Genomic DNA, 16,925 nt, shown 5'->3' with positions numbered 1-16,925 from the left:
AAGTCACCCGAGCAATTAATTCTACGCACAATTGGAAAGCCCCTGGAAATGATAAAATAGCAAATTTCTGGCTAAAGAAGTTCACCTCAACACATTCACATCTAACTAAATTATTTAACAGTTACATTGCAGACCCATACATATTCCCTGATACACTTACACATGGAATAACTTATCTGAAACCTAAAGATCAAGCAGACACAGCAAACCCAGCTAAATATCGCCCCATAACATGCCTACCAACAATCTACAAAATATTAACTTCAGTCATTACACATAAATTAATGACACATACAACACAGAACAAAATTATAAATGAAGAACAAAAAGGCTGCTGCAAAGGAGCGCGAGGATGAAAAGAGCAACTGATAATAGATGCAGAGGTGACATATCAAGCTAAAACTAAACAAAGGTCTCTACACTACGCATACATTGATTACCAAAAAGCTTTTGATAGTGTACCCCACTCATGGTTACTACAAATATTGGAAATATACAAAGTAGATCCTCAATTGATACAGTTCCTAAACATAGTAATGAAAAACTGGAAAACCACACTTAATATCCAAACAAATTCAGATAATATCACATCACAGCCAATACAGATTAAGCGTGGAATATACCAAGGAGACTCATTAAGTCCTTTCTGGTTCTGCCTTGCTCTGAACCCACTATCCAACATGCTAAATAATACAAATTATGGATACAATATTACTGGAACATACCCACACAAAATCACACATTTGCTATACATGGATGATCTAAAACTACTGGCAGCAACAAATCAACAACTCAACCAATTACTAAAGATAACAGAAGTATTCAGCAATGATATAAGTATGGCGTTTGGAACAGACAAATGTAAGAAAAATAGCATAGTCAAGGGAAAACACACTAAACAAGAAGATTACATATTGGATAACCACAGCGACTGCATAGAAGCGATGGAAAAAACGGATGCCTATAAATATCTAGGATACAGACAAAAAATAGGAATAGATAATACAAATATTAAAGAAGAACTAAAAGAAAAATATAGACAAAGACTAACAAAAATACTGAAAACAGAATTGACAGCAAGAAACAAGACCAAAGCTATAAATACTTATGCCATACCAATATTGACCTACTCATTTGGAGTAGTGAAATGGAGTAACACAGACCTAGAAGCACTCAATACACTTACACGATCACAATGCCATAAATATAGAATACATCACATACATTCAGCAACAGAAAGATTCACATTAAGCAGAAAGGAAGGAGGAAGGGGATTTATCGATATAAAAAACCTACATTATGGACAGGTAGACAATTTAAGAAAATTCTTTATAGAACGAGCAGAAACTAGCAAAATACACAAAGCAATCACTCATATAAATACATCGGCTACACCACTACAATTTCATAACCACCTCTACAACCCGTTAGACCACATAACATCAACAGATACGAAGAAAGTAAATTGCAAAAAGAAAACACTTCATGGCAAGCACCCGTATCATCTAACACAGCCACACATCGATCAAGACGCATCCAACACATGGCTAAGAAAAGGCAATATATACAGTGAGACAGAAGGATTCATGATTGCAATACAGGATCAAACAATAAACACCAGGTATTACAGCAAGCATATTATTAAAGATCCCAATACCACAACAGATAAATGCAGACTTTGTAAACAACAAATAGAAACAGTAGATCACATCACAAGCGGATGTACAATACTAGCAAATACAGAATACCCCAGAAGACATGACAATGTCGCAAAAATAATACATCAACAGCTTGCCTTACAACATAAACTTTTAAAACAACAAGTTCCTACATACAAGTATGCACCACAAAATGTACTGGAGAATGATGAATACAAATTATACTGGAACAGAACCATTATAACAGATAAAACAACGCCACATAACAAACCTGACATCATACTCACCAATAAAAAGAAGAAATTAACACAACTAATCGAAATATCCATACCCAATACAACAAATATACAAAAGAAAACAGGAGAAAAAATTGAAAAATACATCCAACTGGCTGAGGAAGTCAAAGACATGTGGCATCAGGATAAAGTTGACATCATACCAATTATACTATCAACTACAGGAGTCATACCACACAATATCCACCAGTACATCAATGCAATAGAGCTACATCCAAACGTATATATACAACTACAGAAATCAGTAATTATTGATACATGTTCAATTACCCGAAAGTTCCTAAATGCAATATAACACATACCATACAGTTAAAAGGAAGTGACGCCTGATCAAGGTCCGCGTCACTTTTCATTTTTAACCAGACTTAACGTCTGAGAAAGTAAAGAATAATAATAATAATAATGCCCTTCTTCAGAACTTAGAAGCGGAAATCTCCCAGATTACGGTTTCTTTTTCTCTTTTTTAATTGCATCTATCACCGGGCAAGATTAGGCCCTCTCTTACATCTAACTTATTATTATTATTGTTATTATTATTATTAAGTTAGATGTAAGAGGGCCTAATCTTGCCCGGTGATAGATGCAATAAAAAAAGAGAAAAAGAAACCGTAATCTGGGAGATTTCCGCTTCTAAGTTCTGAAGAAGGGCAATATATCCGTAATACCTTACTTAAATCGTGGGTAGGAAGAGTTGCGTGGTATTAGAGAAAACTGTAGATCTTGGGCGTGCATCTATAGAGATAGTTATGTTGAAGCTGATATATTTTCTTGTGCATTATTGCAAGAGGATATAGAAACAATAATTCTATAGTTTTTCCTTGGCTGTCTCAGTCAAAACCGATTTATTGACAAGCACCGTACTCTCGGCCTTGGCCACGTTATCAGTCAATACCTGCGATATACACGGAAATTCCTTAACACCGTGAATCGAACAGATTGTATAGAAAATATGATACTGTCTGTATGTGAATTCCGTGTATCTGCGGTTTGTTCAAATTCCTGACAGATATAGTCTTTATTGTACATCAGTATGAACTTTGTTTGTTTTTTAATCTGCGTTGTGCGCATGTACCTGTCTATCCATTCAAACTGTACGCAACATAATTAGGAGTTTGACAGCCGTTTATAATATTCGGATACCCTCCGTCACTCTGAGTGCCATAGATTATGCACTTGGAAAGTAGCATAGCCAGCCACATGACTCGTTGCTAAAAAAAAAAAAAAAAATTCTTCCCAGCTAAATGTAAACTCAACTGCACTTGTTAACTGTGAAGTGGGTGACATGACGAGGGTTAATTAGAAGATCTGGAACTCTTTTTGTGTACATCTTGTCATCCGACAGACATGCTACTGGAGACAGTTCCTCTGGAATCCTTTGCAGCCTCCTTGGTGCACGAGTTATATCTACTAACAAATCTTCCTATGAATCTTAGTGTAGCACCTGCTTTCCCAACAACTACGTGTACCCAGCTTCAGCCACTGTAGCCCGTGAATATAAATATTTCACTGTTGTCTCTTCGCATTAGGTGGAGTCAAATAGTATCAAACTTCTCCCGTATTCACGGGCAGTACATGACATCTGCGTGAGAGTCCTGTGCCAAGATTTGCAACCTACTAGTCTTTCTGTATTTCGCGAAACATTTTCTGTCGGCCCTGCCTGCAGTGTCGCCTGTTAGGTCTCTCCTACCAATGTTAACTAGTAAATCTGTTGCGTATATGGTTTTGGTAACAATGCTATCACACTTAAAGATATTGAAGCCGTTATTTTAGTAGCTAGCTGTGTCTCCATTGATTGTTCCCCTTTGAGAAAGATGCATTGGGGATCTGTCTGCTAGCAACTCTGTTCACTCCATGTATATCATCTACTATTTCGGTTACTAAGCGACAATCTAGATCTGCATCACCTGTAAACCTAAGCGCTGCCACCTGTTGTTACCTTTTGGACTCTGCGAGTACGACGACCTGAAGTTTGAAAGATAGTAGTACGTGAGATTATAGTTTTTCTACCTAAAGGGAAAAAGTTTTCGATACTGTTACAGTAATTCGATGTAAGCGACATAGTAATGTAATTTTACGGTCTGTCGTGGCACTGTTGTTATGACAATAGTGCTCGTATACGGGAGCAGGAGGGTTGAAAGTAGACCATTCTGATTGAATATTTTTTGTGGTTTCCGTAAGTCAGTTGACATGATTTCCCGGAAACATATCGTTCCTGTTCCTTTATCCTTCCTGTCCGATATGAACTCCGGCTCCGTCCTTAACTTTCCGCCCTCGAGACCTCAAGCTTTTTGCTAAAAAAGCCTAAAAACAGTAGTCAGAGAACTCCTGAGATGCTCAGAGAGTCAACAATGTGTGTTATTACACATTACAACGTAGAAGCCATTCATTGTGTGCTAAATATATAGCAAAATTAAGTGCATAAGCTTCCATGATCAGCGGTAATTTCAATAAAATCCTTTTGCGTATTAGGTTACATAATTTTTTGTAACGCTGAAAGCGACTATAAAGACTTTTCGGCTATATTTGCTATGATCGACCTACAAAAATCACGCAACTAATACCCAAAGGAAATTTTACTCAAATATATAAATTATTTGCCTAGCTACGGGTGATGTTGGATAGCGTTCGTGAACAACTTTGAACCTGAAAAGGGAAGAGGCGAATCTATTCCAAGAAGTGCCTATTTGTTGTGGTTGCCTTTGTTTAAATATTTGAAATACTGTCAAGACACAGTAAATGCTTAATTTTAAAATTTTCCTTCTTCTACAGGATAAATGGAAACATGATCCCTTTGGTGCAGAAAAGGATAAGGATGGAAACATTTATGCTCGAGGCTCACAAGATATGAAGTGTGTGGGAATACAGTATCTGGAAGCAATTCGCAGACTGAAGAAAAAAAATGTCAGACTTCTGAGAACTATACACGTCTCATTTGTTCCAGGTAAGATAATAATGTGCTCTCTCTCTCTCTCTCTCTCTCTCTCTCTCTCTCTCTCTCTCTCTGTGTGTGTGTGTGTGTGTGTGTGTGTGTGTGTGTGTGTGTGTGTGTGTGTGTGTGTGTGATTCATGGTTGTAATTTCCTTGTAGAGTTCTATGAGCAGACATCCTTCCACTTCATTTTCAAAGTTTTCAGTATAGTCAGCCATAAAAGAAGACGATAAAACAAATATTTATCAATGCCGCACATTTTTAGAATAGAGACTTGACCGTGTATCTGTTGATTTCTTTCTAACGATAAGTTGTTTTCCAGATGAAGAAATAGGAGGCATCGAAGGCATGAAGAAATTTGTAACTACTCTGGATTTTCTCTCACTCAATGTTGGGTTTGCTATGGATGAGGGCATGGCAAGCCCAAATGAGGAATACGTTTTGTTTTACGGAGAGAGAAGCATATGGCGTAAGTAAGGCTTTTTTAATGTCAGCGTAAAATAATCTTCGAAATAATTCATAGAAAAACCACATTAATTTACTTTGATGCTTAATGGTGTAAGAGCAACTCTGTTGCTTAATTTAAACGTTATGTTGTACTTGTGATTTGAAATACGTTAAAATTTCTTACGAAATGTAAAAGAGGAAAATAAAACTTCTAACACCAATTAAGTCCAGAGGCAGGCGTTACGGAGAAAAATGTTTACCATGCAGTAAAGTGTCCTCCATGCTCACTCAAATATGACATTACGTGTCTTTCACCTTCATCCCTCTGCTTCTTCGTCCGCTGACCTCTTTATATCTCTACTTCTTCATCCTATTTCAGTGATAAAATGATATGTAGCTCTTTTCCATAGGAATCAGAACACAGAGGACAATTTTTGCACCAGTTTAATGGCTGAGACAGGCAGAACAACCGTAACAGGGTTGTTGTAGTTAAACTTTCCCTGTTTGAGTCACTGTAGGTGGAAAACTACACTGAGGTGACAAAGGTCATGGGATACCTCCTAACATCGTGTCGGACCTCCTTTTTTCCCCGGCGTAGTGCAGAAAAAGATGTTCAGATGTGTGTGAATTCCTAAGGGACCAAACTGCTTAGGTCATCGGTCCCTAAACTTACACACTACTTTAACTTATGCTAAGAACCCCCCCCCCCCCCCCCACACACACACACACACACAACTGCCCGAGGGAGGACTCGAACTTACGGCTGGAGGGGCCGCGCAGTCCGTCACATGACGCCTCAAACCGCGCGGCCACTCCGCGCGGCGTAGTGCAGCAACTCGACGTGTAATGGACTCAACAAGTTGTTGGAAGTCCCTGCAGAATTGTTGAGCCATGCTGTCTCTGTAGCCTATAACTGCGAAAGTGTTGCCGGTGCAGGATTTTGCGCACGAACTGACCTCTCGATTATGTCCCATAAATGTTCGATGGTATTCATGTCGGGCGATCTGGGTGACCTTTCGCTCGCATTGTCCAGAATGTTCTTCAAACCAATTAAGAGTAATTGTCATCCATAAAAATTTCATAGTTTTTGGGAAGATGAAGTCCATTAATGGCTGCAAATGATCTTCAAGTAGCTGAACATAACCATTTCCAGTCAATGATTGGTTCAGTGTGATCAGAAGACCCAGTGCATTTCATGTAAACACAGCCCACAGCATCAGGGAGCCACCATACTCCGCAAGCCACCTGACGGTGTGTGGCGGAGGGTACCATGAGTACCTCTATCGGTTCTCCCTTCTATTCCAGTCTCATATTGTTCGTGGAAAGGAGGATTGTCGGTATGCCTCTGTGTGGGCTCTAACATCTCTGATTTTATCCTCATGGTCTCTTCGCGAGATATACGTAGGAGGGAGCAATATACTGCTTGACTCCTCGGTGAAGGTATGTTCTCGAAACTTCAACAAAAGCCCGTACCGAGCTACTGAGCGTCTCTCCTGCAGAGTCTTCCACTGGAGTCTATCTATCATCCCCGTAACACTTTCGCTATTACTAAGTGATCCTGTAATGAAGCGCACTGCTCTCCGTTGGATCTTCTCTATCTCTTCTATCAACCCTATCTGGTACGGATCCTACACTACTGAGCAGTATTCAAGCAGTGGGCGAACAAGGGTATTGTAACCTACTTCCTTTGTTTTCGGATTGCATTTCCTTAGGATTCTTCCAATGAATCTGTCTGGCATCTGCTTGCACAGTGCTTCAAATGGCTGTAAGCACTATGGGACTTAACATCTGAGGTCATCAGTCCCCTAGACGAATTAAACCTAACTAACCTAAGGACATCACACACATCCATGCCCAAGGCAGGATTCGAACCTGCGGCCGTAGCAGAAGCGCGATTCCGGACTGAAGCGCCTAGAACCGCTCGGCTACGCGGCCGGCTGCACAGTGCTTGTTGACAACTTGGGGCCACGTCTTCGTGGGATCTGCACCACACTCGAGCCCTTCCACCAACTCTTACCAACTGAAATTGGGACTAATTTCACCAGGCCACGGTTTATCAGTCTTCTTGAGTCCAACCGAGAGAGGGTGACGAGCCAAGGCACTTCAGGCTATGTCGTGCTACTGGGAAAGGCACTCGCGTCGGTCGTCTGTTGCCATGCCCATCAACGTCGAAATTTCGCCGCACTGTCCTAACGGATACGTTGGTTGTACGTCCCACATTGATTTCTGCGATTTTCACGCAACTCTGTCGTTAAGTGAAGGCCGACCGCCACCGCGTTGCCTGTGGTGAGAGGAGATATCTGAAATTTGGTATCCTCGGCACACTCTTAATATTGTGGATCACGGGATACTGAATTCCGTAAAGATTTGCGAAATGCAATGTTCCATGCGTCTACCTCCAGCTACCGTTCCGTGTTCAGCGTCTGTTAATTCCTGCCATGCGGCCATAATCACGTCGCCATGTAGCATCTGCGTACAAATGACAGCTCCGCCAAAGCACTGCCCTTTCATACTTTGTGTAGGCGATATTACCGCCTCATGCATATGTGCCTATCGCTATCCCATGACTTCTAACACTTTAGGGTAGATACGTAGTGCCCCCAGTCCATTATTGTCATTGCTCGCAGCCTCGCCTGATTCTTGCAAGAACAGATGCCACACATACAAATTATGCGTCTTGACGGCAAATAATACCTTCAGTGAGGATGCACTCTTCTTTCGACCTCTTGCGGTAATCAGGTGGGGCTACGATCAATGAGAATAATGGACAAATTGGAATTTGTGTTGGACGAGAAGCGTCCTTGGATAGCCGATGTTGTAAAGGCGACTGCTCGAGATAAGCGGGAAATCCAGGTTCGAGTCTCTGGACAGTTGTCGCCACTGGATTTCTTTCAACGCCCGATAGCAGCTTTTGTTGGAATTTCTCTTTAGTCAACTGATTTTGAAATGAGATGTGATTAAAAAGCGTAAAGAATTAACAGGAGTTTAATTTTCATATTCCTAAACGAGTCGCCGGTTACGAAATCCCTACATACTGTGGAGCAGAAATATACCTATTGCAGTTTCATTCATGATAACAAAAGTAAATGTTGTGTTAACAGAAAATAATATATAAAGTATTAATTAAAGTATTTTTCAGATCTGCATATACATTGCCCTGGTTCCCCTGGACACGGTTCCCTTATTCTACCTGACACTGCAGGAGAGAAAGTCAGGTACATTATAGACAAATTTATGGATCTAAGACAGAAGGAAAAGGAAAAGTTGGAGAAAAACCCACAGCTCAAATTAGGGGATGTTACCACAATAAATCTTACACAGCTTCAGGTATGACGCTCCATGATAATGTATAACATAGTTTTTGAAATAGTCTCCGTGAAATTAATGATAAATTATAAGCAGCAGCATTGTGATAGTTCTAAGAAGTTGAACATATAAGATACTCGCCTAACGATAAAGTGTTTGTGGAATCGAGCAGAAATATTGGGTCTAGCAAGCTTGAATATGAACCCGACTGTGAACTTAACGAAAGGAGACAGCCTAACTGGTGTAACTGTATTAAAATGAAGTCTGATGTTTCAACTTGCCGCCAGATCTTGGCACAGCGGTCAGTCTACATCTATTCTCTGCAAATCACATTTAAGTGCCTGGCAGAGGATTCATCGAACCACCTTCACAATTCTCTATTCTTCCAATCTCGTGTACCGCCCGGAAACAGCGAACACCTATATCTTTCCGTACGAGCTCTGATTTCCCTCACTTTATCATGGTGATCGTTTCTTCCTATGTCGACGTCAACAAAACATTTTCGCATTCGGAGAAAAAGTTGGTGATTGGAAATTCGTGAAAAGATTCCTCCGCAACGAAAACGCCTTTGTTTTAATGATGTCCAACTCAAATCCTATATCATTTCAATGACACTCTCTCCCTTATTTCGCGATAATAAAAGATGTGCAGCCCTTCTTCGAACTTTTTCGATGTACTCCATGAATCCTATGTGGTAAGGATCCCACACCGCGCAGCAGTCCTCTATTGGAGGACGGACAAGCGTGGTGTAGGCAGTCTCCTTAGTAGTCTTAGTTAGTCTTACAAAATATGGTGCTGGTGAGAAGATTCGACCACGTCAAGAGTGCCATTAGCGAAGATAGAACAATCATTATGCTCTTACCGGGAAGTTTGTCACCAACGGGAGAGTTTGTCAAGAAAGCTAGGTGAGTATTTTTGTTTGATAGAATTAAAACGTAACTGTTACGGCAAAACGTAAAAACATCGTTCAAATCTGATAAACATAGAAAAGTTATCAGATTCGCAGAGATCATGAATTGTGGACAGGATAAATACATGCCAACTAAGGTAATAAAAAACGGCGAAGACCCACGTTCGTTTAGTGGTGACACTCGCAGAGTGTTGCGAGAACAAAGATTCCTGCTATCTTGTTAACAAAAGAAAATTAAGTGAAATTGATGAAAAAACTAAACAGCCACTCGCACGCCTCAAACGGGGCTATGCTTAAATCCCGCAATTAGGAAGGAAGGGAGGAAGTAAGTTCAGGGTTTAAAGTCCTGTAATTATCGATGTCATCAGAGACGGAACACATGCTCGCTCGGAATGTTTCAAGGATGGGGAAGGAAATTAGCCGTGTCGTTTCAAAGGAACCTCCCGGCGTTTGTCTGGACCGATTTAGGGAAATCAGGGAAAGCCTATACATGGATGTCCGGACACTGATTTCAATCGTCGCCCTCCCGAATGAATCAAGTGTGCTAATCACAGCGCCACCACGCTCGATAAACCTGCAACCACCTCAGCTGACAGATCTTATTAGAGTGGTCTTCTTCTGGGTCTTACAGATTACGGAAAACGTCGATGATGGTTCAAATGGCTCTGAGCACTATGGGACTTAACATCTGAGGTCATCAGCCCCCCTAGAACTTAGAACTACTTAAACCTAACTAACCCAAAGACATCACACACATCCATGCCCGAGGCAGGATTCGAACCTGCGACCGTAGCGGTCACGCGGTTCCAGACAGAAAAATCAAAACTTATCAAAGCGTTATTATTCGGCGGAATTTGTATCTTCCTAGTTAAAATTTGTCAAGGATCTCTCGCAAAGAGAACAGTTTCACGTATATTGAAATGGGAGAAACTCACCATCAGTTACAAAAGAGTAAATGAAACGGTGTGAAGACGCAGAGTACTACGAGGGAGTTGCCCGCCCGGTTAGCCGTGCGTTAAGCACGGCTTTTCGGTTTGGGAAGGAGCGCCTGGTCCCCGGCACGAATCCGCCCGGCGGACTTGCGTCGAGGTCTGGTGAGCTGGCCAGTCTGTGGATGGTTTTTAGGCGGTTTTCCACCTGCCTCGGCGAATGCGGATTGGTTCCCCTTATTACGCCTCAGCTACACTATGTCGGCGATTGCTGCGCAAACAATCTCTCCATGTACGCGTACACCATCATTACTCTACCATGCAAACATAGGGGTTACACTCGTCTGGTGTGAGACGTTCACCGGGGGTCCACCGGGGGCAGAACCGCACAGTAACCCTGAAAGAGTGGTTCGGTGTGGGGCGGCGGAGGAGTGAAGTGGACTGCGGTAGTCGTCGTGGGGTTGTGAACCACTGCGGCTGCGGCGGGGACGGAACCTCTCCGTCGCTTCTAGGCCCCCGGTTAACATACAATACAATACAATACGAGGGGGTTTAAAGAAGTACGTTATACATTATTATGGTATCCAAAGCAGCTTTTATTGAATGCACTATTTCACTACGGCTGGACACATTTTATTTGGTCCATATACCGCCAGAACTTCACGGTGAATATGTGAGCAATTTAGACGGTTTGACAACAAGAATCGTACTTTCCCGCGTACTTTCATTTTGGAGCACATTTAGTTGCTGCGTCATTTCGATCGCCGACTGTGATGCACCTGTTACCTTACCACAGCAAACTGTGCCTGCAGGAAACCGTGAACATATACACTCTTCTGACAATGCGCCACTCTTGTTGCGCAGTAGTATTAGCGCTGAACGTGGGTAACTTACTTTCGAAAGTACCTAAGCATACCCATATCATGCTCATTTTGCAGGATCCTGAAATATGTTCTTTGATCACAGGGGCATTCATCGAAGAAAATAAGCTCCTTTCCAACAATTAGCACGGTATTAGGAAACATCCCTCAGGTAAAAGAAATCGCTTTTTCCGCATCGGGTGTCTTGCAAATAATAAACGGGCTCTTTCATTCCAACTTTCCTTTATTCCTTCCAGTATTAAAGCGTTGAACGAGCATTCAGGAGAAATAGAGTTCAAATCCCCGCCTCGCCATCACATTTACCCTGATCAGCCAGAACATTGACCAGACATACTATCGATATAAACCCGTCCAGGCAATAGCAGCGTCACCTGACGAGGAGCTGCTGTTAGACGCACACACGGTGCATGTAATCTCAGTGAGCCTGCTGTCCACGTGCAGAATGGGGAATGCGCGCGATGTATCTGAGTTTGAGCGAGGGAAGATTGTGATGGCCCAGACTTGTCGAGTGTTCGAAGAGTGCTGTGGCGTCTTCAACACGCGGCGAAACCAAGATGAAATGTGTCCAGATGTTGTGGCGTCAGGCGGCCACCCCTCATTACAGATGTCGGATGTCGTAGACTGGGCAGACTGGTAAAATAGGACAGGAGGCGAACTGAAGCGGAACCAACATCAGACTTAAATTCTGGGCAGATTAATAGTGTGTCTGAACACAAAGTGCACTGAACACCCCTAGCGAAGGGCCTCCGCAACCGACGACCGTTGCATATGCCAATGTTAACACTAGGACATCCGCAACTACGACTGAAATGGGCACATGACAATCGGCACTGGACATTGGCGCAGTGGCAGAGCATTGCACGGTCTCAATCCTGATACCTTCTTAATCATGCCGATGGGCGGACGCGAATCTGTCGTCTTCCAGGGCAACAGCTCGTTCACACCTGTAATGTGGAACGGAGAAAAGCTGGCGGCGGCTCCATTATGGTCTGGGGCATCCATGGAGCCAATGGAGCTCGTGCAAGGCACCATGACAGCCAAGGAGCATCGTACAATGGCTGCAGACCACGTACACTCCTTCATGACGACAATGTTTCCCGGCAGCAGTGGCATTTTTCAACAAGATAATGCGCCATCTCACAAGGTCAAGATTGTGACGGAGTAGTTAGAGAAAACAGTGGCGAACTGATGTGATTGAACCTGGCGTCAGAGCTCATTCCCCCCCCCCCCCATTCCCGGAATTTACGGGATTTATGTTCAAATGGCTCTGAGCACTATGGGACTTAACTTCTGAGGTCATCAGAGTCCCCTAGAACTTAGAACTACTTAAACCTAACTAACCTAAGGACATCACACACATCCATGCCCGAGGCAGGATTCGAACCTGCGACCGTAGCGGTCGCGCGGTTCCAGACTGTAGCGCCTAGAACCGCTCGGCCACTCCAGCCGGCGGGATTTATGTGGCTTGTGTGTGTGTAGATGCTGTGTCGGCTTCCTTCAGCGACCTTCCAAGGCATCATTGCGCCGCTGTTATCGGTGCCAAAGGTGGACATACCAGCTATTAGGTATATGGTCATAATGTGCTGGTGGGTGATCGGTGTAGATTTTCGGTACTCTTTGTAAATCGGTTAAGACAAAAGGCAGGACGCTTCCTTTGAAAACCACACCGGATATTTTTGCCCATCCTTCCCCAATCAGAGCATGTGCACCCTCTCTACTAACCTCTTCGACGGAACTTTAAACCTAAATATACGTTCCTAATCTTCTAAAATATGTGAGCAGCTGGAAGAATCGGTAATAGAATACAGTAACATGTAGACCATACTGCGCGACGAATGTTTAAAAAAAAAAAGTATTGACCTTAAATCAGAGTTGCTTTCTATTTATACTTAGTGATCGATTTCGGTTAAATAAACATGTATATACGAAAATGCTCATGTTGTAGTGGCATCAGAGGCAGAATTAAGTAATACTTTATACCTGATATCAGTCGGTTGTGTAAACAAACAAAACAGTATGGGATTTGGCGCAAGGGAGCTTAATAAAATCATTCGCAAAGAGATTTAACAGGTAAGACCAGCAAAACATATAGATTGTTCTCTGTACAGGACATGATGGTTAGAAAATTCAGAATTGTCAAGTGTTTCAACCTGATGCACTGAATGGTTTAATACACACAAACAACAAAATAATCAAATGTAATTAGATTGCCGGCCGGGGTGGCCGTGCGGTTCTAGCCGCTACAGTCTGTAACCGCGTGACCGCTACAGTGGCAGGTTCGAATCCTGCCTCGGGCATGGACGTGTGTGATGTCCTTAGGTTAGTTAGATTTAAGTAGTTCTAAGTTCTAGGGGACTAATGACCACAGCAGTTAAGTCCCATAGTGCTCAGAGCCATTTGAACCTTTTTTTGACAAAGCAAGTTTAACATTTAATGATGCCTGGGGCCGCATACCTGCCAGCGAGCGCTGTGATTGGTCGACAAAGCTCGCTCCGCGCATGCGTAAAAGGTTTCAGCGCATCTACCGCCGCGAGCCGGCGCACAAACGACCCCCGTATTGTTGCGAAACAGTCGATAAGAGAAGCCGCATTCTCCGGCACTAAACTGTGTATGCGTAATCACTTAGCAACCGCAAAGGCTGCTTGGGAATACGACCTGAAGTAAAAGTACACATGTTTTTCACACGAAAAAGTTTGTGATGAATTTGATTTTCACATTTTTATTCAATAATTTTACTCATTTTACACGATTTGGTGAAGGGCGGCCGCGGACCCCTAAGGGGTCCGCGGACCACACGTTGGGAAGCCCTGGCATATAGCATGAATAATATCGTGCGTAGGCACCTTGAAAAGGTCATAGAGATTGGTATGCGTACATGCAACCTCCGTCCAAAAAGTTCAGAGATTGAATTTATTCCTAGCGTATAAGCGACGTCAGCTCAGTAATTGCGGTGGCAGCTTGAACTTACTAAATGTAGACAACAGACGTGGATTCGACTAGGCAGAAGTAAGTAGTGGACGTGTGGCTGTAATGTGTCAATATTGTCACAGATCGCAATAGTCCAATATCTCTGAATCAACTGATAAAAAAAAAAATCTCTAAACCAAGTGTTCAAGATATTCTCGAGAATGTTTTGAAGAAGATAAAAATGTGTGCAGAGTTTGTCTTGCACGAAATTCACATGAAACGTCAACGCTGTGACGACATAACCGACATTCAAGCCAATGTGACGCGTGAGTTGTACTTCACCTCAAAGAATGGCTTCTCTGACAGGTGACGTGGTTGTTTGAACGTTCTGTGCGTTGTACTCAAGTGGGAGGAGACTATATATAGCTCCGAAGCATTAACACCCCCCCCCCTCTTTCTCTCTCTTTCTCTCTCTTTCTCTCTCTCTCTTTCTCTCTCTTTCTTTTATTAATAAAGTCAGCTTACGCAGTCAGTCATTCATTTGTCACTAAATCTATATGCGATCATAATCGAACAAGTTCCCTGTGACGTGCACTGTATAGCGCTTTAAGGGCTGGACTTGGAAAGAAACTTTATGACCATATTATGAAAAAGGTGGATGCAGGAAAGAATTTTTGTGGTTGAGGGGAGTTGCAATATTGCAAGAGTAATTTGACAAAACACTTAGACCGACGTCGAAACAAGATACCTTGAGTATACGATATTACATAGGAATTATTAAGATTCTTGGAAGAAGCAACTATGCAACACTTCCACCTGAGATGGGTGATAGGAGCCAGGCGAAATATCCTCAGACGTTAAGAAGAATGTAAGGATTCCAGTACCGAAGAAGGCTCCTGCTGATACATTTATTGCATGATCATTAGTTTAATAGCTCGTAGTTGTAAAATGCCAATGCAGATTGGCTGGAATAATTGGTAGAAACCAACTTGGGAGATCAGTTTGGATGCCGAATAAATCTAGAAACATGAGATGAAATATTTACCTCGCTGTATTGAAGAGCAGAAAATGCCCAAGTTTGATATATTTGTATATTTACACTATGTGATCAAAAGTATTCGGACTCCTGGCTGAAAATGACTTAAAAGTTCGTAGCCCCCTCCATCGCTAATGCTGGAATTCAATATGGTGTTGGCCCACACTTAGCTTTGATGACATCTTCCACTTTCTGAGGCATACGTTCAATCAGGTGCTGGAAGGTTTCTTGGGGAATTGCAGCCCATTCTTCGCGGAGTGCTGCGCTGAGAAGTATCGATGTCGGACGGTGAGGCCTGGCCCGAAGTCGGCGTTCCAAAACATGCCAAAGGTGTTCTACAGGATTCAGATCAGGACTCTGTGCAGACCAATCCATTACAGGGATCGTATTGTCGTGGAACCACTCCGCCACAGGCCGCGCATTATGAACAGGTGCTCGATCGTGTTGAAAGATGCAATCGTCATCCCCAAGTTGCTCTTAAATAGTGGGAAGCAAGAAGGGGCTTAAAACATCGTTGTAGACTTGTGCTCTTTAGTGCCACCCAAAAAAAGGGGTGCAAGCCCCCTCCATGAAAACACGACCACACCATTAAACCACCGCCTCCGAATTTTACTGTTGGCACTACACACGCTGGCAGATGACGTTTACGCGGGCATTCGTCGTATCCATACCCTGCCATCGGATCGCCACATTTTGTACCGCAATTCGTCATTCCACACAACGTTTTTCCACTGTTCAATCGTCCAATGTTGCCGCTCCTTACACCAAGCGAGGCGTCGTTTGGCATTTACCGGCGTGATGTGTGGCTTATGAACAGCTGCTCGACCATGAAATCAAAGTTTTCTCACCTCCCGCCTAACTGCCATAGTACTTGCAGTGGATCCTGATGCAGTTTGGAATTTCTGTTTGCTGGTCTGGATAGACGTCTGCCTATTACATATTACGACCCTCTTCATCTGTCGGCGGTCACTGTCAGTCAACAGACGAGGTCGGCCTGTACGCTTTTGTGCTGCACGTGTCCCTTGACGTTTCCACTTTACTATCATATCGGAAACAGTGGGCCTAGGGATATTTGAGTGTGGAAATTTCGCGTACGGACGTGTGACACAAGTGACACCCAATCACCTGACCACGTTGGAAGTCCGTGAATTCCGCGGAGCGCCGCATTCTGCTCTCACGATGTCTAATGACTACTGAAGTAGCTGATATGGAGTACCCGGCAGTAGATGGCAGTACATTGCACCTAATAAGAAAAACGTATGTTTTGGGGGTGTCCAGATACTTTTGATCACACAGTGTATAACGGGTGTTTGACACACTCTTTGAAATCATGAATTTGTTGTTGTTGTTGTCTTCAGTCCTGAGACTGGTTTGATGCAGCTCTCCATGCTACTGTCCTGTGCAAGCTGCTTCATCTCCCAGTTTATGAATTTATTAGGGATAAAATACGAGGGGCGAAATTATATCTAACACGTACATAGAAGCGTGACAGCGACCATAACAGCTGAAGGACATGAAAGGCAAGCAGTAGTCGACGAAGTACGGAGACAAGTTGTTGCCTGTTCTCGATTTTGTTTAGTGTTTACAATGTGGAAGCACTAAAGAAAAGAAAGGAGACGTTTGGAAA

At 42.9% G+C, this 16,925-nt stretch overlaps 1 protein-coding gene across 1 annotated transcript in view; it reads left to right on the top strand.

The window, feature by feature from the left end:
• LOC126248654 (aminoacylase-1A-like) overlaps window positions 1-16,925 on the top strand; it is a 129,716-nt gene that overhangs the window by 71,820 nt on the left and 40,971 nt on the right. Inside the window, exons 3-5 of the mRNA XM_049949841.1 lie at window positions 4,724-4,895; window positions 5,205-5,351; window positions 8,469-8,656. Coding sequence (XP_049805798.1) covers window positions 4,724-4,895; window positions 5,205-5,351; window positions 8,469-8,656 — 507 coding nt within the window. The remainder of the gene's footprint in view (window positions 1-4,723; window positions 4,896-5,204; window positions 5,352-8,468; window positions 8,657-16,925) is intronic.

This window comes from Schistocerca nitens, chromosome 3 (assembly GCF_023898315.1).
Source record: "Schistocerca nitens isolate TAMUIC-IGC-003100 chromosome 3, iqSchNite1.1, whole genome shotgun sequence".
Lineage (NCBI taxonomy): Eukaryota > Metazoa > Arthropoda > Insecta > Orthoptera > Acrididae > Schistocerca > Schistocerca nitens.
The sequence above is the reverse complement of the archived record's forward strand: the minus strand, read 5'-3'. Positions and strand labels throughout refer to the sequence as shown.